This window comes from Mastigoproctus giganteus, chromosome 10 (assembly GCF_048544385.1).
Source record: "Mastigoproctus giganteus isolate SK-2022 chromosome 10, ASM4854438v1, whole genome shotgun sequence".
Taxonomy (NCBI): Eukaryota; Metazoa; Arthropoda; class Arachnida; order Uropygi; family Thelyphonidae; genus Mastigoproctus; species Mastigoproctus giganteus.
In genome coordinates, this window is record NC_143584.1 from 146,352,094 (window position 1) to 146,375,920 (window position 23,827).

The window sequence follows — 23,827 nt, forward strand, 5'->3', positions numbered from 1 at the left end:
TATTTGTTCTGTGTGAATAGAAATTTGAGTACTCACTATTTTCTCCTGTTTTTGTGCCTTCATTTCATTAAGTGATTCTTTTGGCAGCATGGAAATTTCGGTTTGCACTTCTACTGATTTGTATTGGATCACCGCTTGTGCATATGATGGCTTGTTTGTAGGCCATGGCTTTATTATTCTTCTTGCTTCTTGGTACGTTGTGTTGTGTTCTGTTTTGTATTTCTGAATTAGTTTCTCTTGTTTCCATTTTTCACATGTTTTTGAGTAGGCTGGATGTTCCCCTTTACAGTTTGTACATATCATGGTGTTAGCAGAGCAATCTGTAGTCTCGTGTTCTTTAGAACCACATTTTGCACAGGTAGCCGAGTTTCTGCATGCCATTTGCGAATGTCCAAATTTCTGACATTTGTAACATCGCAATGGATTTGGAATGTATTGTCTTACTTGGCAGTTCAGATATCCTGCTTTTACTGTTGCTGGAGGTTTCGGAGTATTAAAGGTTATGATTAGGGTTCTTGTTGGAATTATATTTCCATCCCTTCGGATATTGATTCTCTTCACTGCTGTTATCCCTTGGCTTCTTAATTCTTCTATGAGCTCTTCTTCTGACACATTTAAGAGGTCCCACTCTGAGATCACTCCTCTGGAAGAATTCAGCATGTTGTGTGGTGTTACAACTACTGGTAATCCTCCAAAGATTGTCGTAGCTAGCAACTTCTGGGAGTGATTAGGACTTTCTGTTTCTACTAGTATGTCCCCGGATCTCAGTCGTCGAACAGACTTGGGAGATCCTACTAGACCCTCTAACGTTTTCTGAATTACGAAGGGAGACATACGTCCTAATGTCTGATCTCCTGTCGCATGTATAACAATGTATGTCGGTATTTTTGGTGGGTCCATATCAGTCCTCTGTTGAATTAGTTTCTCTTGTTTCCATTTTTCACATGTTTTTGAGTAGGCTGGATGTTCCCCTTTACAGTTTGTACATATCATGGTGTTAGCAGAGCAATCTGTAGTCTCGTGTTCTTTAGAACCACATTTTGCACAGGTAGCCGAGTTTCTGCATGCCATTTGCGAATGTCCAAATTTCTGACATTTGTAACATCGCAATGGATTTGGAATGTATTGTCTTACTTGGCAGTTCAGATATCCTGCTTTTACTGTTGCTGGAGGTTTCGGAGTATTAAAGGTTATGATTAGGGTTCTTGTTGGAATTATATTTCCATCCCTTCGGATATTGATTCTCTTCACTGCTGTTATCCCTTGGCTTCTTAATTCTTCTATGAGCTCTTCTTCTGACACATTTAAGAGGTCCCACTCTGAGATCACTCCTCTGGAAGAATTCAGCGTGTTGTGTGGTGTTACAACTACTGGTAATCCTCCAAAGATTGTCGTAGCTAGCAACTTCTGGGAGTGATTAGGACTTTCTGTTTCTACTAGTATGTCCCCGGATCTCAGTCGTCGAACAGACTTGGGAGATCCTACTAGACCCTCTAACGTTTTCTGAATTACGAAGGGAGACATACGTCCTAATGTCTGATCTCCTGTCGCATGTATAACAATGTATGTCGGTATTTTTGGTGGGTCCATATCAGTCCTCTGTCTCTTTGCCTTTGTCTTTTCTGTATCTCTACTTGGTAGGGCTTTCTCTTGAAGCCCTGTAGTATCAGTAGTTATTTTACTACTCATGTTTGCTCTTTTGGCCCTGGGAGTGTTACTTTCCTCTCCCAGGTTACCAGCCCCGCCACGTGGAGGCAAGAGCAGTGCCACTTAGTGACCAAGCGGCTACTGTGTTAGGTTAGTAAAGTGAGATTAAGAGAAAAAATAAGAAAGGTGAGTTTCCTTCCTGTGTCTTCACTTACTGCTTGTAAGACAAAGAGCTGTTTCGCAAAAAAATGAAAGTAAGTTAACGATGAAAATTAAAGAAACGGATATATTTTTTTTCTAACTCTATAAATCGCTGGGAATCGCTTAGTCACTAATAAATCGCTTGGCACCTGGGGCCCAAGAGTTCAGGGAAACTGCTAGTTGGGGGAGAAGAGTTATATATATATCCATGTTTATCTGATAATATGGTTCAAAGCAATGCTTCCACTCACCTCAAGAATTTAATCCTTGTTTGTGGCTGCATCAGATGATTCTGGCATGATGTTCTTAGGGTAGCAAAAATTCAAATGAGCAGAGATATACCTTCATCAATATCATTGATGAATATTGAAAACAACAATGAGCCTAGCACTGAACCTTGAAGAACACTATTAGTTCATGAAGAACACATATTAGTCCATGAAGAGCAGTACCCATCAATTACTACTCTGTCTTCTTTCACTTAAGTATGCCTTTATCCATAGCAGTAACTTGCCCCTAATGCCACATTACTGCAGTTTGTAGAGCAGTGTTTTATGTGTAACAGTTTCAAAAGCCTTCCTGAAATCCAAGTATATGATGTCAAAATTATTTTTTGCATCCAGTTACTTTGTCACTCCATCATAGTAACTTATCAGATTGGTTAGACAAGACTGCCCCTTAACAAATCCATGCTGTGATTGTAGTATAACTGCATTTCTGTCCAGATGGCCCTGCATTACTTCTTTAACAAGAGATTCCATTATTTTCCTAGAACAGACGTTAAGCTAACAGGTCGATAATTACTCACATCGCCTTTTCGTCTCCCTTTATGAATTGGGATACATTCACACATCTCCAGTCCACAGGGACCCCTCCTGAATCAATAGATGCTCTCATAATTATGACTAAGGGTTTGCTCACCTCCTTTGTTGTCTCCCTTAATAATAATGGATAGATCCTATCCACCCCGGGTGCCTTTTTTAGCCCATCTTCAACAATTTCTTTTCCACTTTCCTTAGTCATACAAAGTTAGCACAGTCATTCAGCTCCTCGCTAAGAGTTCAATAAACTTCTGGCATCCCCTTCCCTAAAGAATTCCTCATGTGTGAATGCAGATGCAAAATATCTATTCAATTTGTGTGCAACTTGAGCAGGATCATCAACTGTTAACCCACAGACATCAAGTGGCCCAATGTGATTCATCTCTTCCTTCTACTGTTAATATAAGTAAGAAATCATGGCTGTTTTTCCTTGCATTCTTTGCAGAAGACTTCTCATAATCTGCCTTAGCTTGCCTAACCTCCTTTGTAACTTGATTACAGACTACTTTATATCTACCATAACCTTCTGAATCACCTGATAATTTATATGCACTCCATGCACTTTTCTTCTGTGGCACATATCTCAATAGTTCATTTGACATCCATTTAGGTGAAAGTCTTGAACAGTATTTCTTTGTTGGTATGAAAAGCCTAGTAACTTCTTTGATTACTTCCCTTTTAGAATTTGCTGTTGGTAACATCACCAGTTGGTCCCACTGCACAGAATTTAAAAACTGTTTAAGGCCTCCGTAGTCACCGTTACAAAAAGCAAAGGCCTTTTCCCTTATTCTTGACAGCAGTTATGTCTTAAATTAAATTCCACGTTAGTGACGTGTAAATTAGTGCAAGTGTATCATTTCTACACACAGCCAGCTACTAAGTAGCTAGGAATCGGCATCATTAAATACGTCTCATGTTGTGAATACCTTCATAACGAGTTGCCATGATATTGCACTACCTCGAATAAGTAACACTTCACCAATGGAGACGACTACCGTTACTTATTCTCAGTGGATACCACCACCCAGACGGTACTGTTTTGGAGCTTGTTGGCTCCTCATCAGTGAGTAGGCAGGTACACTGGTCATTAGCATTAGTAGAGGCATATGATGCAAGAAAGCAAGCTTATGCAGCATCAGCCAAAAAAAAAAAAAAAAAACGCTTCCACTTCACCCCTCCGTTCATTCAAAATACCTGTTCAGCTGAGCCTTAAATTTATTTAGGCTATCAACTTCCACAACAAGGGATGGAAGTCTGTTCCACCAACCAACCAAGCACACGCTGGCTAAAGGCAAATTTCCGCACATCTATCCTACATCTGTCTTTCCTCAATTTGAATTTATGCCCTCTCAGGTGATTATTCTGAGCAAGAGGCAGTATCCCATCAGCACTGAGCATGCTCAAACCATTCAAGGCTTTGTACACCTCTATCAGATCACCTCGCCGGTGCCTAGTATCCAGACACCGTAATTTGCAAAACTTAAGCCTTTCTTCATAAGAGCAACCCTTTGTTCCGTTCATTAACCTTGTTGCCCTTCTCTGTACTCATTCCAGCAGCTCTACATCCTTCTTGAAATGAGGCCTCCAGACCTGTATACAGTACTCAAGGTGCGGCCTGACCATTGCCTTATACAAGGGGGGAATAATCACCTCCCTATCCCTGTTAGAAAAATTCCTGTATATCATTGACAAGACACCATGAGCTACTCTTGCAGCTCGTCTGCACTGCTCAGAGAACTTCATATCTGCCTGCACAATTACCCCCAGGTCCTTTTCATTCTCCACCACTGTCAGTGTAGTATCACAGAGTTGATACGTTGCTCTGGGGTTGCTGTTTCCCATATGTAGTACTTTACATTTGTCAATGTTAAACTTCATTTGCCACCTCTCAGTCCATCTGCAAAACCTTTCAAGATCCTGTTGCAGCAGCATAGTGTCAGTAGCATCCTTAACAACCCTACCAACCTTTGTATCGTTTGCAAACTTGGACATTAAGCTTGATATACCATCATCAATATTATTTATAAATACAGAAAACAACAATGGACCCAACACTGAACTCCGAGGGACTCCACTAATAACATTAGTCCACGATGAGCAGTGTCCATTAATTACCACTCTGTCTTCTGCCATTCAACCATCCCTTTATCCATAGCAACAATTTGCCACCAATGCCACGCTGCTCCAATTTGTGCAGCAGCCTTCCATGTGCAACAGCATCAAAAGCCTTTCTAAGATCCAAATATATAATATCAAAGTTATTCCCTGCATCCAATTCTTTTGTTTCTACATCATAGTATCCAATCAAATCGGTCAGGCAAGACCTTCCCTTAACAAAACCATGCTGTGTCTGAGTTATAACTAAATTCTTGTCAAGATGATCCTGCAGTGCTTCTTTAACCAGTGCTTCCATTAATTTTCCTGGAACAGAAGTTAAACTCACAGGTCTATAATTACTTGTGTCAGCCTTTGATCCTCCTTTGTGAATTGGGGTTACATTTGCACATCTCCAGAATGGGTACCTCCCCCAATCCAAGGAAGCTCTCATAATTATGGCTAACGGATTGCATACTTCCTTTGCTGCCTCCTTTAATATAACTGGATAGATCCCATCCACCCCAGGTGCCTTTCTTGTATTTATCTTCAACAATTTCTCATCCACTTTACTCTCAGTTATTACAAGATCATCTAGCTCACTGCCAGTGTTTACTTCATCTATGGCATTCCCCTTCCTGAATAACTCCTCATGTCATGTGTGAATGTAGATGCAAAATATTGATTTAGTTTGTTAGCTACCTGAACAGTTGAACCATCGATATCTAGTGGACCAATCTGATTCATCCCCTTCCTTCTAGAGTTTACATAAGTAAAGAACTCCTTGCTGTTTTTCTTTGCATCCCTTGCCAAAGATTTCTTGTAATCTGCCTTCGCCTGCCTAACCTCCTTTGTAACTTGGTTACAGATCAACTTATATCTATCATAGGCTTCTGTGTCACATGTTAATTTATATGTATCCCATGCATATTTCTTCTTTGCCATATGTCTCATTAGTTCATCTGACATCCATTTAAGCCTAAACCTTGAACAATATTTCTTAGTTGGTATGTAAAGCCTAGTAGCTTCCAAGATAAGTTCTTTGAATGCTTCCCATTTTGAGTTTGCTGTTGGTAACATCATCAGTTGGTCCCACTGTATAGAATTTAAATACTGTCTCAGACCATCGTTGCCTTTAAGAAAGCAAAAACCCTTCCTTTTACCCCTGATGATAGTTACACCTTTGAGTAAATCCCACTTCAGCACACTGTGATCACTGCCATCTAGTGGTTCCTTTATCTGCAGATTCTTAATGCATGAAGAATCATTACTGATAATCAGATCAGAGTATTACTCCCTCTAGTTACCTCCCAAACATGCTGATGTAGAAAACAATCATCCAATAAATCCATAAAAGCATTGCTAGTGTGTGAGTGAGAAGCCAACCCACAAATTCCAGTCAATATCTGGGAAATTAAAATCCCCCATTATAAGACTCTGATTTACTAGCCCACTCTATTTCTCTGTACAGTTTCTTATTATACTCATCAGAGTCATTAGGCCTATAGCACACTCCTACTCTCAATTTTGATCTCCCAATGCTTATGTCACACCAAACTGACTCGACACTGCTCTGTCCAGCGATGTCGACTGGCGTCACTTCCTTAGATTTTGTGTGTTTCTTAACTAATAGCATAACCTCTCCTCCCTTCCTATCCTGTCTATCCTTTCTGTGGACGTTGCACTCCCTAAATTCCAGTTCTGCATTACTTATATCTGTGTGACACCATGTCTCTGATATTCCAACAATATCCGCCTTTGGTGCTTTGAGCAACACCTCAAATTCATCAAATTTATTTACCAAACTCCTAGCATTGGTATACACGCAAGTATACATGCACCTGTTCTTTTTCTTAGGTACCCTAACACAACCCATGTGTTTACTTGTATCCCAATGACTTCCAGCAGTCTCTGAAATATCCTGCATCTTATTTTTCAAGCTGCTGCTCATTCCAATAGAAGCAGTGCAAGAATCACTTTCACCTCTGCCAGTGGCTACTGTTAATCTATTAGTCCTTGTGTCCCCCCAATCTAGCAGTTTTCCGACCCACCTAACACTGCCTCGATAGCATCAGCAAATATTCTTGCACCCTTTCTATTTAAGTGTATCCCATCCCTATACAAGCAGTCTCTCCTGTTAACAAGTACAGTCCAGGCTGAAAAAATTCTACCCCTTGAGCCTTGCACATTCTTTCCAGGGCCGAATTGATCGACAAGGCTCTCATCATATACTCCCTTCTATTGTGTGTGGGCAGAATTGCAGACACTTTCAAATTCAACCCTAATTCTCGGCTTTTGTTCAACAGTGACCTGGTGATGCAATGATGACAACCTAGTCACGAAGTACAACTCCATAATATGAGAGATGCCTAGTGATGTGCAAGTAATTAAGATCATAGAGCACTTTAGGGCTATAAGCCTCGAGTTGCGAAATAGTCAAATGACGTGTAAGTTAGTGCAAGTGCATTATTTCTACATGCAGCCTTTAAGTAACTAGGAATTGGCATCATTAAGTACATCGTTGTGAATACCTTCATGAGTTGCGAAGGTATTCACAACAGTATTACAAAGGTATTATGAATACTTTCAACGAGTTGTGAAGGTATTCATGATATGAGATGTACTTAGATGTCAATTCCTAGTTACTTAGTAGGTGGCTGCGTGACAATGAGTTTTGATGGTATTCACAATATAAGACATACTGCAGATTCTTAATGCATGAAGAATCATTGCTGATAACCAGATCAAGAGTATTGCTTCCTCTTGTTGCCTCTCTAACATGGTTCTGTAGAAAAAAGTCATCCAAGAAATTCGAAGTCTTGCTAGTATGAGAGTGACCAATCCACAAATTCCAGTCAACATTTGGAAAGTTAAAATCCCCCATTATGAGACATTCTGATTTGCTGGCCCTTTCTCTGTATAGATGTTTGGTATACTCATCACAGTCACAGGCCTATAACACACTCCTACTCTCAATTTAAAGTACTCAAATATGCACAGGTGCCTTTAAGCTGGCTGTCATAGAGTCGTTGCAGTTCCGAAAAAGCCTCATGCGAAAAACTGGCTGACTTCAGGCCAATATCAATTGCCTCTCCCTTCCTGAAATGCCTTGAAAAGTGCATGTATAATGATGTAGCACTTGCAATCTTTGCGCAGAGGCCAGAACATACCCATTATGTTCTGGGTACTGTAACATGCCTACAGTCCTTATCACAGAAAATACTTCATGCCTGGAATGACAACGAAGATCTTCAAACCAATTTTCTGGACATGAAAATCTGCTTTCGACTCAGTCCAAATCATGCCACTTCTTACCTTACTTGAAAGATTCTACGAGATATCCAGAAATATATTCAAGATCCTCAATAATCTGCTATCTGGGAGAATGCTTCACTTCATAGGCAATGGATGGCATTAGTCTGTAAAAGTATGGAGGTAGGGATCCCACAAGGTGGTTCTCTTACTCAACCTTGCTATTTGCAGCAATACTTGTTCCAGTAATGGATCAAATTCCAGCATTCCTATCATATGCTGATGATATTTATGCTACTTTCCATGCAAACTCTGTGTTGGTGATTCACAAGCAAGACAAACTTTCTCTGAATTCGTAAACAGCTACCTAAATACATTCTGTAAGTATGCAAAATTTCTTGGCATATCAGTTAATCCAAGAGTCAAACTATCTCATCTTTACTCCCAAGTCGGATGACATCTGTTGATACTGCATCTCTGGCATATCAGTTAATCCAGAAGTCAAACTATCTCATTTTTACTCCCAAGTCGGATGGACTTCTGTTGATACTGCATCTTCTCTACATCCAGAATTGGCAAGAAATGTTCTGATTCCCACAGACAGTGTCAAATTCCTAGGAGTAATTCTTGATGCCAACCTCACCTATAAACAACAAATCCAAGCTCAGCATTCCAAAGCCCTGAGAGCCTTCTGGGGAATGAAAATAGATCTGTGCAAAATGCACAATAAGCAAATAATCCGGAAATACCTTGCAACTTACTTCTGTAGTGTGCTCTTCTATGCCATGGAAGTTTGGTCTGCAGCACCACCCATCAGCCTCAGGAAACTATGGGGCCTTGAATTCTGGGTGCTGAAGTGGGCCAACTTTTGGTTGAACCAGATCTACAAGACATAAATCTGCACTCTGCTCCAACCTGCAATACACACCCACAGTCCACAGAGCCCATGTGCTAAAAATAAAGGCATTCCTTCATCTATGCTCAGCTAAGCACGATCACATCAACATCTGGAATACAGTTGGTTGGTGGTTGCCAGGCAGACATCTCCACAGTACCCTCTCCTTGTGCTCAAGGCTCCAGAGGCTACAGAATTTCAAGAGACATTTCTCAAATGTGATTCTGGACACTCAACTAGCTCAACATCGACATCAACCTGTGGTCTATTGACAAGGCATATCGCAATGGCATCTTGGCCTATCTTTCTATTTGTAAAGGACAATTATGTATGTGCCGGTCCTAGTTAGCCAATGTCATTTCATGTTATGCACAACTTGTAGTCCTTTTTCATTTTAATTACTATTACATTATTATTCGATTATTATTTTTTATTTATTTTTTTATTATTATTATTTATTTATTTTATTTTATTTTATTTTTTTCTAATAAAAAAATCACTTGTATAAACAACGTATTGTAAGCTTCCTCTGGCTTTCTTGTAAGTAATCACTATTGTATACAATTTATGTTAATAAAGAATCTTATTATTTTGTTTTTCCAGTACAGGTAACCCTCGTAAAATACAGTAGTTAGTTTCTTATAAAATCTCGTGTAGTGCAAAACTGTTTTATATGGGACTAAGAACAAGTACAAAAAGGGGGGTTGCGTTCCAAAAGCTAACAAAAATATACCACTCCAGATTTTGCGTATCTTCTGCTCTCTTTAAAAAAAAATCAGTAATCTGGATTTGTTTGTTTTTGCTTTATAGATCTTTGTAAATTTCGTATGGAATTTAGCACTTTTTAAGCTCCCTTTTGAACTTTGGACTCCTTTCAGTTGAAGAATCTGCATTCAAAAATTCAGATTATAATTGCTTGGCTAGCTTCATGCCTTCCTTTTTGCTTTTTAGTGTAAAATTTGGAAGTTCAGAATTTTTGTCTGCTCTCTAACTCTCTGAATTGATTTGGTTTACCTCTGATGCCATTTCCACCAAATCCACTTCACCAGCCTCTTTTTACACCAGTAATTCTTGAACATCTTCAGTAACCATATATTTTTTTTTTCAGGAGCACCGGCGACTAAGGCCATGTTGCCCTGTGTATATTGTCTATAAACTACTTGTGTTCTGAGGTCAATTTTCTGTTTTGTTAGATGAAAATACAGAGTTTCAGGGAGAAAAAACATGCTACCCTGGCCTGAGACCGACTAACTCAGCCATGTTGGGAAAAAGACCTGTAAAAATTCAAATGTGTCAAACTGGCACTTGCCCCTCCCTGGAATCGAGTAAAAAATTCCACAGATTATAATCGTAAAAGTGACTGAGATATGTAACATTACACCCTCGACCATGGGACGCTTTGTCTGCCTTAAAATTTTATTCTGGGTTGGCTGGTTTCGGCCCTTGGCGGGGTAACCATAGAACATGTGTTTCATCTATTGCAGCAATAAAACACGTGTTCCTGTTTTGGGTTCATTGACTGATATTCCCCAAACTTTATCAGAAGTTTTGGAACATTGCGACTATTTCCCTTCTATTAATTCGGCAATAACTATTGGTATGATATTACCTGTTACAACCTGTACCACTGAAAGAAGTTTCAGCACCTTGAGAAGTGTTAAAACATGGTTAAGGTGTCCACTGTCTCAGAAACTCGCTTATCAGGTTTATGTATGATTAGTGGGCACAGGAAGAAACTAGAAGAGGAAGCGGCAAAGAAGAAATTTATTGAAAATGTCATCAATAGGTTTGCAAGCGATACACGGAGAATTCAATTCTTATACAATATGTGATTATTGAAATTATTATTATCTATCTATCTATCTATATTAATTCTTGTTTCCTTTATATTTTAAATTTATATACATTATGTATGTGTTTTTGTATTGATGTAATACTGTATTCTATAATCTACTTGTATAATTAAATAATTAAATAAAAATTTATTGATGTAATTATTTGTCTCCAAGCATCAATAGGTTTGCAAGCGATACACGGAGAATTCAATTCTTATTCAATATGTGATTATTGAAATTATTATTATCTATCTATATTAATTCTTGTTTCCTTTATATTTTAAATTTATATACATTATGTATGTGTTTTTGTATTGATGTAATACTGTATTCTATAATCTACTTGTATAATTAAATAATTAAATAAAAATTTATTGATGTAATTATTTGTCTCCAAGCATCAATAGGTTTGCAAGCGATACACGGAGAATTCAATTCTTATTCAATATGTGATTATTGAAATTATTATTATCTATCTATATTAATTCTTGTTTCCTTTATATTTTAAATTTATATACATTATGTATGTGTTTTTGTATTGATGTAATACTGTATTCTATAATCTACTTGTATAATTAAATAATTAAATAAAAATTTATTGATGTAATTATTTGTCTCCAAGCTTTGCCCCCCCCCCCAAACATGGTTAAGGTGTCCACTGTCTCAGAAACTCGCTTATCAGCTTAAAACATTATAAAATCAATGAGTCAACGGTACGATCAATCAAGATACCGGAAGAAAAAATCCGCCATAGTGTCCGTGAAAACGTGCTAATTGCTTCAAAAATTTGCTCTGTAACTCGTGATGTTAAATTAGAAAAAATGGAAAAGCTTTAAATCTGTGGATAGAAGACCGAACTGAAAATAAAATTCCGTTAAGTTCACTCATCATTCGTGAAAAGGCAAAACTCCTTTATCAACACTTTAGCGAAACTGGTAATGCATTGGTGGGATAAGTTTTTTAGTTAGCAAAGGCACTGGTTTGAAAGATTTGTTTGAAATTTCTAATAAATATTATATTTAATATTAAACTGTTTCTTATTTTCATTTCGATGCCATATAGTTGCATTTCATATTATGAAGGTACCTATAATACATACATAGACAAAATTTTAGACTAGTTTTTCTTATATATTTCATACTTTGGAACGGAACCCCTTTATTACAGTGGGAGCCATAACTCAGTATTCATGTTTTCGGTATTCGTGGCATTTCTCAGGAACGTAACCCACGCGAATAGCGGGGGTTTACTGTATTTGGTGTTTTATAATATTTATTAATTTGTTTACACTGCCTTTTTATAAAAAGACTATTTAGATGCTAATTTGAAATCTACTGCACTATTAGTTTATGCTGGTGGGGATGGGAAGCTATTTTCTCTTGGCAAATAAACTGATATTTCTATACAACTGATCTTATATGTAAGATTGTATGGCATTCCAGTTGATATGTATTTCTCATCAACTACAAACTAATGGTTAATCCTCACAAAGGGCCACATATTAGCTTAGAAAACAGTACATTCAGGAAAAAAAAATTATCCTATGTTATAGATAAATCAAATTATGTCAATATTTTTAATTTTTAAAAAACTTTTTCTTCATTTCTAATCAGCAACTTTTATACAAAATAAATTATAAATAAGCTGAAACAAAAACTTTTTTTTTTGATTGAATAGTTATGTTAAAAAACTGTGCCAGTGTTTTCTTAAATCTTGAATGTCAAAAATACAAATCTTATCTTAGCTAAAAAACAGTTACAGCAATATAGAATGAAACAGGCTCTTACTTCATGAGCTAATAAGAGTAGGTGAATAACTCCAGGAGCTCCATGACACCAGTGAATTAGTCTATCACTTTTGTTTTCAAGAGAAGATGGAAAATTTCCGGAAGGAAATTTCAGTGACAGCATGTAGTCAACACCAGGCTTTACAAGATCACTGAGTTCCACAGCACTTAAATAATCTCTAGCCTTTAAAATAAAGGAAGAAGGGGAAAACAGCACTTCCAGGATAAGTTACAAATCATGAATTCTCTTTTACAAAATTGTGATTAATCATTACTTAATTTCATTTTTTTGAAATATAATTTTATTCATTTAAAATTAATTTAAAAGGAATATCAGCTTCCAGTGGACTAGGACTGAATGAGATCAATTTCATAAAGAACATTTCAGATTTATATGTGGTTTTCACGAATAAATTTATATGCTCAATTATACTATAAATTTTGATTTTATTATTATATATGGTGGTTAAAGAAAGTTCAACTTTTTGTGTTCACAAAATACAGTCTCTAGTACCAGAGCAGGCTGAAGACTGAGAAACTTGAAGAAACTTATGGGATTACATTTGCATTTTTCTTGTAATTTTCAGGAAATGTATTAACATGGCGATTTCCTCCATGTATGTTTCCTGTACAACATATTTTTTCCTTATTGTAAAGTCAGGTGATTTTAGTATATTTTTATAACTTGATTATGAGAATGTTAACAAAAATTCTATTATCCAAAATTTTTTTGGAAAAGAATAGTTGCAATTTTTCTGAAGGGGGGGAGATACGTTGCATCTCACAAATATTCAGCTTAGAGTGAAAGCATTAAATGTGCAACTACTGACTAATATAATGCAAATGCTACTCACTGTTGATCAGAAGATTGCTTCATGCAATAATTAATCAAAAAACATCTGTCATATGCTGCAAAAACGTTTTCCATCTGAGTTATTTTAAATTTTTTGACCCGTAATAACATGAAAATGTTATTGTAGGCATAAAGTGTGTTCAGACTTTTGCCTGTGAACACACTTTTGTACAGACATAACACACTATAAAACAAAAAATTTAAGTACCATAAGAACATTCACACGCAATACGTAAAGAATTTCCAAGAACAAACAGTAAGAGTATGAGTAGTATGAGTAAACTATTTAACGTCATGCATAATGTCTTGATATTGTTGCTAATCCTCATTAATTTTTTTACACATGTGGTATGCATTATACTTTGAATGCAAGGCTGGAATTAGAATGAAATGGGTCACCCACATACATTGCAGATCTTGTGTTAGGTCATTGGGAGGATGATTACAGCATTCTTAATTCATAATTATCATGAAGAGAACCAAAGGACTATGCAATTGACTGCTATTTCTGGCTGAGTCATATTATCTAGATTTTCTTCAAAGTTATGACATACCATACAATGTTATGACTTTGATACTGTTAACAGTGTTGCACATAAAAGACTGCTGTACAAACTGGAGCAATGAAATAATGACAGACCAGAATAGCAAAGCAAAAGGCTCAAGCTAATGGGAGTACTGTGGTTCAAAGGAGAACTGAGGGGGGGGGGCAGTTGCCCTCTGAATCACAGCCTTTTAAAATGCACTGCTTGCATGATGTTTGTGGAGCAATCGGGTACGGGACATGATATTGCCATGGGGGATGTCTTTGTGTGTGCGCGATGCAAGGAGTATAACGAAATCAGGCGACAACTCAGCATTGTTATGGGCCTATATGAGAGCTTGAAGGACAGGGTGGATGCCCTTGAAGGATTTAAAGTGAGGGGCCCATCAAGCTCTCAGCTGCCCAAATCGCCAGAGCTTGCACTCGGTCATCACGCAACACAGTGGCAACACCCAAGGCAGAATGCGCTGGTCCCACAGGAACTAGTAGTTGTTGGTGATTCTATTGTCAGGGAAACAGGAAACATGCTTTGTAAAAAGGATAGGTGGAACAGGACCAGGGTATGTCTGCCAGGGGCAAAGGTTGATGACGTTGTAGAGCAGATATCATCTTTTAAGGGCACAAAAGGTGATATAGTTGTACATGATGGCACTAATGATATTAAGAGTAGGAGACCGACAAAATTACTTAACAAATACAGGTCACTGTTGAAAAAAAGCCATGAATTAGGGTTGAATTTGAAAGTGTCTGCAATTCTGCCCAGACATGATAGGAGGGAGTATATGATGAGAGCCTTGTCGATCAATTCGGCCCTGGAAAGATTGTGCAAGGCTCAATGGGTAGACTTTTTTTCAGCCTGGACTGTACTTGTTAACAAGAAGGGACTGCTTCTACAAGGATGGGATACGCTTAAATAGAAAGGGTGCAAGAATATTTGCTGATGCTATCGAGGCAGTGTTAGGTGGGTCGGAAACTGCTAGCTTGGAGGGGGATACAAGGACTAATAGATTAACAGTAGCCACTGGCAGAGGTGAAGGTGATTCTTGCACTGCTTCTATTGGATTGAGCAGCAGCCTGGAAAATAAGATGCAGGATATTTCAGAGACTGCTGGGAATCATTAGGGTACAAGTAAACACATAGGTTGTGTTAGGGTAGCTAAGAAAAAGAACAGGTCCATGTATACTTGCATGTACACCAATGCTAGGAGTTTGGTAAATAAATCTGATGAATTTGAGGTGTTGCTCAAAGCATCAAAGGCGGATATTGTTGGGATACCAGAGACGTGGTGTCACACAGATATAAGGAATGCAGAACTGTCATATGGGGAGTACAACGTCTACAGAAAGGATAGAAAGGGAGGAGGGGTTATGCTATTAGTTAAGAAACACATAAAATCCAAGGAAGTGACACCAGTCGACATCGGTGGACAGTGTGCAGTGTCGAGACAGTTTGGTGTGACATAAGCACTGGGAGATCAAAATTGAGAGTAGGAGTGTGCTATAGGCCTAATGACTCTGATGAGTATAATAAGAAACTCTACAGGGAAATACAGTGGGCCAGTAAATTAGAGAGTCTTATAATGGGGGGTTTTAATTTTCCAGTTATTGACTGGAATTTGTGGGTTGGTCACTCACACACTAGCAAGGCTTTTGTGGATTTATTGGATGATTATTTTCTACATCAGCATGTTCGGGAGGCAACTAGAGGGAGTAGTACTCTAGATTTGATTATCAGTAGTGATTCTTCATGCATTAAGAATCTGCAGATAGCGGAACCACTAGGTGGCAGTGATCAGAGTGTGCTGAAGTGGGATTTACTCAAAGAGGTAACTGCCATCATGGGTAAAGGGAAGGGTTATTGCTTATGTAAAGGCGACCACAATGGTCTGAGACTATTTAAATTCTATACAGTGGGACCAACTGATGATGTTACCAACAGCAAATTCAAAATGGGAAGCATTCAAAGAACTTATCTTGGAAGCTATTAGGCTTTACATACCAACTAAGAAATATTGTTCAAGGTTTAGGCCTAAATGGATGTCAGATGAACTAATGAGACATATGACAGAGAAGAAAAATGCTTGGGATACATATAAATTAACACGTGACACAGAAGCCTATGATAGATATAAGTTGATCTGTAACCAAGTTACAAAGGAGGTTAGGCAGGCGAAGGCAGATTACGAGAAATCTTTGGCAAGGGATGCAAAGAAAAACAGCAAAGAGTTCTTTACTTATGTAAACTCTAGAAGGAAGGGGTTGAATCAGATTTGTCCACTTGATATCGATGGTTCAACTGTTGATGATCCTGCTCAGGTAGCTAACCTGAATATTTTGCATCGATATTCACACATGAGGAGTTATTCATCGAGGGGAATGGGAGAGGTGTATTCAACTCTGGCAGTAAGCTAGATAATCTTGTAATAACTGAGAGTAAAGTGGAGGAGAAATTGTTGAAGATAAACACAAGAAAGGCACCTGGGGTGGATGGGATCTATCCAGTTATATTAAAGGAGGCAGCAAAGGAAGTAAGCAAACCCTTAGCCATAATTATGAGAGCTTCCTTGGACTCAGGGGAGGTACTCATAGACTGGAGATGTGCAAATGTAACCCCAATTCAAAAAGGAGGATCAAAGGCTGACACAAGTAATTATAGACCTGTGAGTTTAACTTCTGTTCCAGAAGCACTGCAGGATCATCTAGACAAGACTTCAGTTATAGCTCGGACACAGCATGGTTTTGTTAAGGGGAAGTCTTGCCTGACCAATTTGATTGGGTACTATGATGCAGTCACAAAAGAACTGGATGCAGGGAATAACTTTGATATATATACTTGGATCTTAGAAATGCTTTTGATACTGTTGTACGTGGAAGACTGCTGCACAAATTGGAGCAGTGTGGCATTGGAGGCAAATTGCTGCTGTGGATAAAGGGGTGGTTGAGGTGGAGAAGACAGAGTGGTAATCAATGGGCACTGCTCATCGTGGACTAATATTATTAGTGGAGTCCCTCAGGGTTCAGTGTTGGGTCCATTATTGTTTTCTGTATTTATAAATAATATTGATGATGGTATACCAAGCTTAATGTCCAAGTTTGCAGACGATACAAAAGTTGGCAGGGTTGTTAAGGACACTACTGATGCTATGCTGCTGCAACAGGATCTGGAAAGGTTGAGCAAATGGGCTGAGAGGTGGCAAATGAAGTTTAACATTGACAAATGTAAAGTACTACATATGGGAAACAGCAACCCCCAGAGGAACGTATCAACTCTGTGGTACTACACTGACAGTGGTGGAGAATGAAAAGGATCTGGGGGTAATTGTGCAGGCCGATATGAAGTTCTCTGAGCTGTGCAGACGGGCTGCAAGAGTAGCTCATGGTGTCTTATCAAAAGGGGTCGCCGTAGCCTAGTGGTCAGGCGCGCGGCTGCATAAGTACATGTGCCTTGAGTGACCGGGGTTCAAGCCCGTGACTGCTGAATATGGTGCTGTTTCTTGTATTCTGTCTATCTTGTGAACTCATCTGACCGTTTGGTCGTCCTGGAGTATAAACAGAAAATTTATTAATTTTTTTTTTATACAGGAATTTTTCTAGAAGGGATAAGGAGGTGATTATTCTCTTGTATAAGGCAATGGTCAGGCCACACCTTGATTACTGTATACAGGTCTGGAGGCCTCATTTCAAGAAGGATGTAGAGCTGCTGGAATGAGTACAGAGAAGGGCAACAAGGTTAGTGATTGGAACAAAGGGTTGCTCTTACGAAGAAAGGCTTAAGTTTTGCAAATTACAGTGTCTGGAGACTAGGCACCGGCGAGGTGAAGGCATGCGATGCAAGAAAGCAAGTGTATGAGCTTATGTAACAACAGCCAAAAAAAACACCCAAATTTACACATCCGTTCCCTTTAAAAGTTAGTCCAGTTCCTCCTTGAATATATTTAAGCTATCAACTTTCATGACAGACAGAAGTTTGTCGTGAAAGTTGATCCAGCAATTCACCATCTGCTGGCTAAAGACAAATTTCTGCACATCTACTCTATAATTGTCTTTCCTCAATTTGAATTTATGCCCCCCTGAGGTTTGTAAACTGAGCAAGCGGAAGAATCCCATCAGAATTCAGCGTGTGCAACCCATTCAAAACTTTATACAACTCAATCAGATCACATCGTAGATGCCTAGTCTCCAGCTGATGAAATTTGCAGAACTTAAGCCTTTCTTGGTAAGAGGACCCCTTCATTCCCTTCACTAATTTTGTTGCCCTTCTCTGTACACACTCAAGCAACTCTACATCCTTTCTAAAATGAGGCCTCCAGACCTGCATGCAGTACTCAAGGCATGGCCGGACCATTGCCATATACAAAGGGATAATCACCTCCTTTTCCCTACTAGCAAAATTCTTGTATATCATTTTGACAATACCCCATGACCTGCTCTGGCAGACTGTCTTCTTTAACCAGTCACTCCATTATTTTCCCCAGAACGGAAGTTAAACTAACTGGTCTATAATTACTTGTGTCACCCTTAGATCCCCCCTTTATGAAGTGGGGATATTGCATATCTCCAGTTCATGAGGACCTCCCCTGAGTCCAAGGAAGCTTTCATAATTATGGCTATAGGTTTTCTTACTTCCTTTGCCACCTCCTTTAATATAACTGGATAGATCCAATCCACTCCAGGTGCCTTTTTCTTATGTTTAACTTCAACAATTTATCCTCCAATTTGCTCTCAGTTATTACAAAATCATTAAGCACCCTGCTACAATTTGAGAACCTGGCATTTTCAAACCTTAAAAACTAACTCCTCATGCACGAATGTAGATGCAAAATATTCATTCAGATTATCAGCTATCTGAGCAGGATCATAAACAGTCATAGATATCAAGTGTACCCAATCTGATCCATCCCAGAAGTCCTTGCTGTTTTTCTTAGAATTCTTTGCCAAAGATTTCTCATAATCTGTCTTTGCTTGCCTAATCTCCTTTGTGACTTGATTAGAGACTAGCTTCTATCTGCCATAGGCTTCTGTGTCACTTGATAATTTATATGCATCCCATGCATTTTTATTCTCTGCCACAAGTCCCTAACTCGTGTAACATCCATTTAGGCCTAAACCTTGAATAGTATTTCTTAATCAGTATGAAAAGCCTGGTAGCTTCCAAAATTAGTTCCTTGAATGCTTCCCACTTAAAATGTGATGTTGGTAACATCATCAGTTGGTCTCACTGTACAGAATTTAAAAACTGTTTGAGACCAATGATAATTATATGTTTAAGTAAATCCCACATCAGTACACTGTGAACACTGCCACCTAGTTTCTTTATCTGCAAATTCTTAATGCACAAATAATCACTGCTAATAACCAGATCAAGAGTATTACACTCTTTGGTTGCCTCTCAAACATGCTGCTGCAAAAAACACTCATCCAATAAATCCACAAAATTCTTGCTGTGCGGGTGACCAACCCACAATGTGGCATTAAGGACAAGTTACTGCAATGGACAAAGGGATGGTTAAGTGGAAGAAGACAGAGAGTGGCTATCAATGTGGGTAGCGATCTTCATGGACTGATGTTATTAGTGGAGTTTCCTGGGTTTCAGCACTGGGCCCATTGTTGTTTTTAATATTTTTCAATGATACTGATGAAGCTATATAAGGCTTAATGTCTAAGTTTGCAGATGATACAGAAGTTGGCAGGGTGGTTGTGGTTGTTATTTGGTTTTTTGGAGCATTAGCCATTAAGGTCATATTGCTCCGGGGATATGCGGTGGTTATTCCCTGACCTTTCCGCATCTTACGTATTTGGTGGGCACGGGCTCGAACCCCGGTCTAATCAAGAAGCGTGCGCTACACACTGCTGCTCCTGCCCACTGGGCTATGGAGGCCCCTGACAGGGTGGTTAATGACAGTCATTAGGATGAGCTACCACAACAAAGTCTAGGAAAATTGGGCCAAATAGGCTGAGAAATGACAGTTGAAGTTTAATATTGACAAATGCAAGGTACTGCATATGGTTAACAGAAATGGCAGAGTAACTTATCAACTGTGTGGTACTACACTCAGGGTAGTGGAAAATGAAAAAGACCTGGGGGTTAATTGTGCAGTCAGACATGAAATTCTCTGAGCAAGGCAGACATACTGCCTGGGCAACTCATGAGGTTTTGTCAATTATATAAACAGAAACTTTGCTAGCAGGGATAAGGAGGCAATTATCCCTTTGTATAAGGCCATAGTTAGGCTACATCTTCAGCACTGTATCCAGGTCTGGAAGACTCATTTAGGAAGGATGTAGATCTGCTGGAATGGATGCAGGGAATAACAACCATACTAGTGAAGGGAACAAAAGGATGCTTTTACCTAGAAAGGCTTCATGTCTGCAAACTGCAGCATCTTGAGATTAGCCACATGCAGGGAGATCTGATTAACATGTTTAAAGCCTTGAATAAATTGAGTAAGCTGAATGTTAATGGCATTCTTCCACTTGCTGAGACTGCACACATGAGGGGGCATAAATTCAAGTTGAGGAAGGGTGGTTGCAGCACAGATGTGTGGAAGTTTGCCTTCAGTCAGAGGTTGACTGACTGTTAGAATAGGATTCCATCTTCTGAATTTGTCTAGTTCTTCCTTGAATAAATTCAAGGAAGAACTAGACAAATTCTTGGAGGGTATAGATGGGTGAACTGTGTCTACTTAATCACAGTATTTTTTTTTTTTTGTATGTCAAATATATCTTATATTTCTAAGCCTCTATTTACAGTCTAAACTTCAGATTTTGCAAGATTAGAGCAAAATGGCTTCAGTGGAGTTATGGAAATTGGAAAATATGTGACTGATTATAAGCATAACATCCATAAAGTTTTAAATGGAATAACAATGATTACCCAGCTGTTTTAATTTTAAATGTGGCATTGTACATACAAAATGGGTGAGATATGGATAAAAGGGAGGAGGAGGAAGTTGAATGCTGTTAATTGTTAAAGATGTCATTTACTGGATATAATGTTTATTATTATAAACTCCCAATGCTTTTTTTTTTTTTCCCTATAAAAAAAAGGTGGGAATACTGTGCACTTCCAACAATCTTTTTTGGGCTGATGCTACATAAGCTCATACGCTTGCTTTCTTGCATCACATGCCTCTATTATTACTACTACTAATTTATACCACAGACAATACTCAATTTGTTCAACCATTGCCTACAAGTGGGCTAGTTTCCTACTGATTGGAGAACTGCCAGCATCTGCCTAATCCTCAAAAACCCTAGGAAGCCCCAACACCTCCCGGACCCTTACAGGCCCATTGCCTTATTATCAGTACTGAGCAAACTCTATGAGCATCTTCTACACCAAAGGGTTGAAGCTCACTACAGTATTGCTGGACTAAACTCTCCAAATCAATCTGGGTTTACAAAGGGCCAGTCCCCTATAGTCACCTTGGAAAAAAATTATCACAGCTGCCACAAATATGCCCAAAGAGTATTTCTTAGTCATCTCAGTTGACTTCGCCAGGGTGTTTGACTCACTTTGGTGGTCAAACATCCTCGGCTGACTCCGGGCTGCAAGGCTACCAGGAAATCTTTACAACTGTATCAAAATGTACCTCACACAAAGAGGCATTTTTGTCAAAGCACCATATAGTCAAGTAAAGCGACAGGTCTATAGAGATTGTCCCCAGGGCTCTGTTCCGGGCCCATTCCTCCGGAATATAGTCCTTGTTGAATTTCTACATGTGAACCTACAGGAAGTTTAAACTCAGGCTTTTGCAGGTGACCTGGTCTTGACGCTTGCAGCTGACTCCAGATCGCAACTAGAAATAATGGCAGAGCCCTAATTACTCTGCAATACTGGGCTAGTGAAAACCATGTGAAAATATTGTCAGACAAAACTAACTCCATCCTCCTTAAAGGAAACCTATGTATCACCAGTCCACCCCAAATTACAATTCAAGGAACTACTAGAACGTTTGCCACAGATACCTGAGTGTGATCCTGGACAGAAATTTCCCTTTCACACTGCATCTGGAACTACAAAAGTTTTTTTTTTTTTTTTTTTTGGTAGTTGTTGGCGCATCGGCTTCTGTGGCCATAATGCACCTCCCAAGGTTTTTGCAGTACTTTGATCCAAGCCCAAGGCGGGATTCGAACCCGCGACCTTTGGGTTGCCAGGCAGGCACTTTACCCACCCGGCTAGCCCAGTCGGCGGAACTACAAAAAAAAGATCCAAAACTACTTGGCAATGGTGGCCAGGGTCGCCCACGGGGACTGAGGTTTCAAGTGTCGACTCTGACCCTATTCTACAATGCAATATTTCTGCCAGCCATTATATATATCCAGGGACAGCTGTCCCAAGGGTGCAAGGGGTGCACTGCACCCAGGTGGCAACATTCAAGGGGCGTCTGAAAACCTGAAACTTATGTACACATATGAAGAAAATTTTAAAGGGGATGCCAAATTTCAAATGGCACCCAAGTGCCATATACCCTAGGAATGTCCCTACGTATGCCTCACCAATATGGTACACCAAAGCCACTACTGCAGCAGACAGAAGAAAACTTGCCACAACAGAATATCCTCCTCACCAGTGCATCTGTGCAAGATCAGCACAGATGCACTCCAGGTTCTTGCTGGAGCACTGCCGCTGGATATGGAGTTGGTTAGAACTGGCCTTCTCTAACATCTCTCCAAAGGAACCATAATCACAACCACCACCACCCTCCTGGAATACACGACAGACCCAGCCAATAACAGAAATATGGAAAAAAGACGCCTCACTGAGCACCTTCAGCAGGTGTGGCAAAACAAATGGTCTACCTCAACCAAAGGCAGCATCACAAAGAAATTCCTCCTGGCCATTGACCATATATTCCCAAAATTACCACCATGGTTCTCCCCCAGCCTGCATGCCACCTACCTTCTGGCAGGTCATGGATCAATTAAAGGGAAATTCCGCGTGCTAGGACTGAAGGAAGACCCACTCTGCCACTGGGTCCCAAGAGTCCTAGGACCACCTAATGTATGCAAGATTTATGAGGAACTCAGATGTAATCTCATAACAAAAATACATTATCTCCCCAAGAATTGTAAGCACCAACTACTCCAGAACAAAGAAGACAAGACATTTACTTCCTTCAGTCAAGATCTCTTTTTTTTTTTTTTTTTTTTTTACGAACCTTACCACCAAACTGAGAAATCACTACTGACTCTGACAACCCAATACTGGGACTGAACATGAGATCTAGACCTGAACACAGACTTGAAGAGAAGAATGATATCACCAAATCAACCATAAAAGATCTGGCTACTTGCCTTAAATGCGACTATCGAACATGACTCCCAAAATTGGACTATTACCGGAATCAAACTCTTCCAGACCTGACTCCTAAATTTGGACCAAACATTGCTATTGGACGCATAGCTCCGTTGGTCATGAGCCCACTACAACGGGACTACATGAAGAGATTCTGAAGAAAAATGTGCCAAATGGTGATCACAGTGGTGCACCCTTGCGCCACTACTTTTCTTCCCTATCCCATTCTCCTTTTTGCCTGATGATGCCTTCCCTCTCATCCCCAAATTTTCTGTCTTCCCCCCCCCTCTTGACTCTAAACTCCACACTCTACCTTAACAGGTTTTTTTGTTCCCATCCAGGAAGCTCAGATGATCCTGGTGGAGACAAGCCAGAGAATAACGGGCAGCCTGGCTACCTTCTAGTGGTGTGTGTGCAGGCAACATGGGGTCCCACCAGGGGCCCCGACCAAATGCCAGGACATAATAACAGAACCCAACATAACACTACGCATTCAACACAACACTTTTCTAGCATTTACAGTACTGTATTTCTTCAAAGTGTACATATGGCACAGATGTGGGAAACCACAGGAAACACTATGCACACTATGCACCTCAGT

At 39.3% G+C, this 23,827-nt stretch overlaps 1 protein-coding gene across 3 annotated transcripts in view; it reads right to left on the reverse strand.

The window, feature by feature from the left end:
• LOC150079342 (lanC-like protein 2) overlaps positions 1 to 23,827 on the reverse strand; it is a 168,410-nt gene that overhangs the window by 34,949 nt on the left and 109,634 nt on the right. For all 3 annotated transcript variants that reach the window (XM_090382537.1, XM_090382538.1, XM_090382539.1), the window contains one exon: positions 12,533 to 12,715. In XM_090382537.1, coding sequence (XP_090238663.1) covers positions 12,533 to 12,715 — 183 coding nt within the window. The remainder of the gene's footprint in view (positions 1 to 12,532; positions 12,716 to 23,827) is intronic.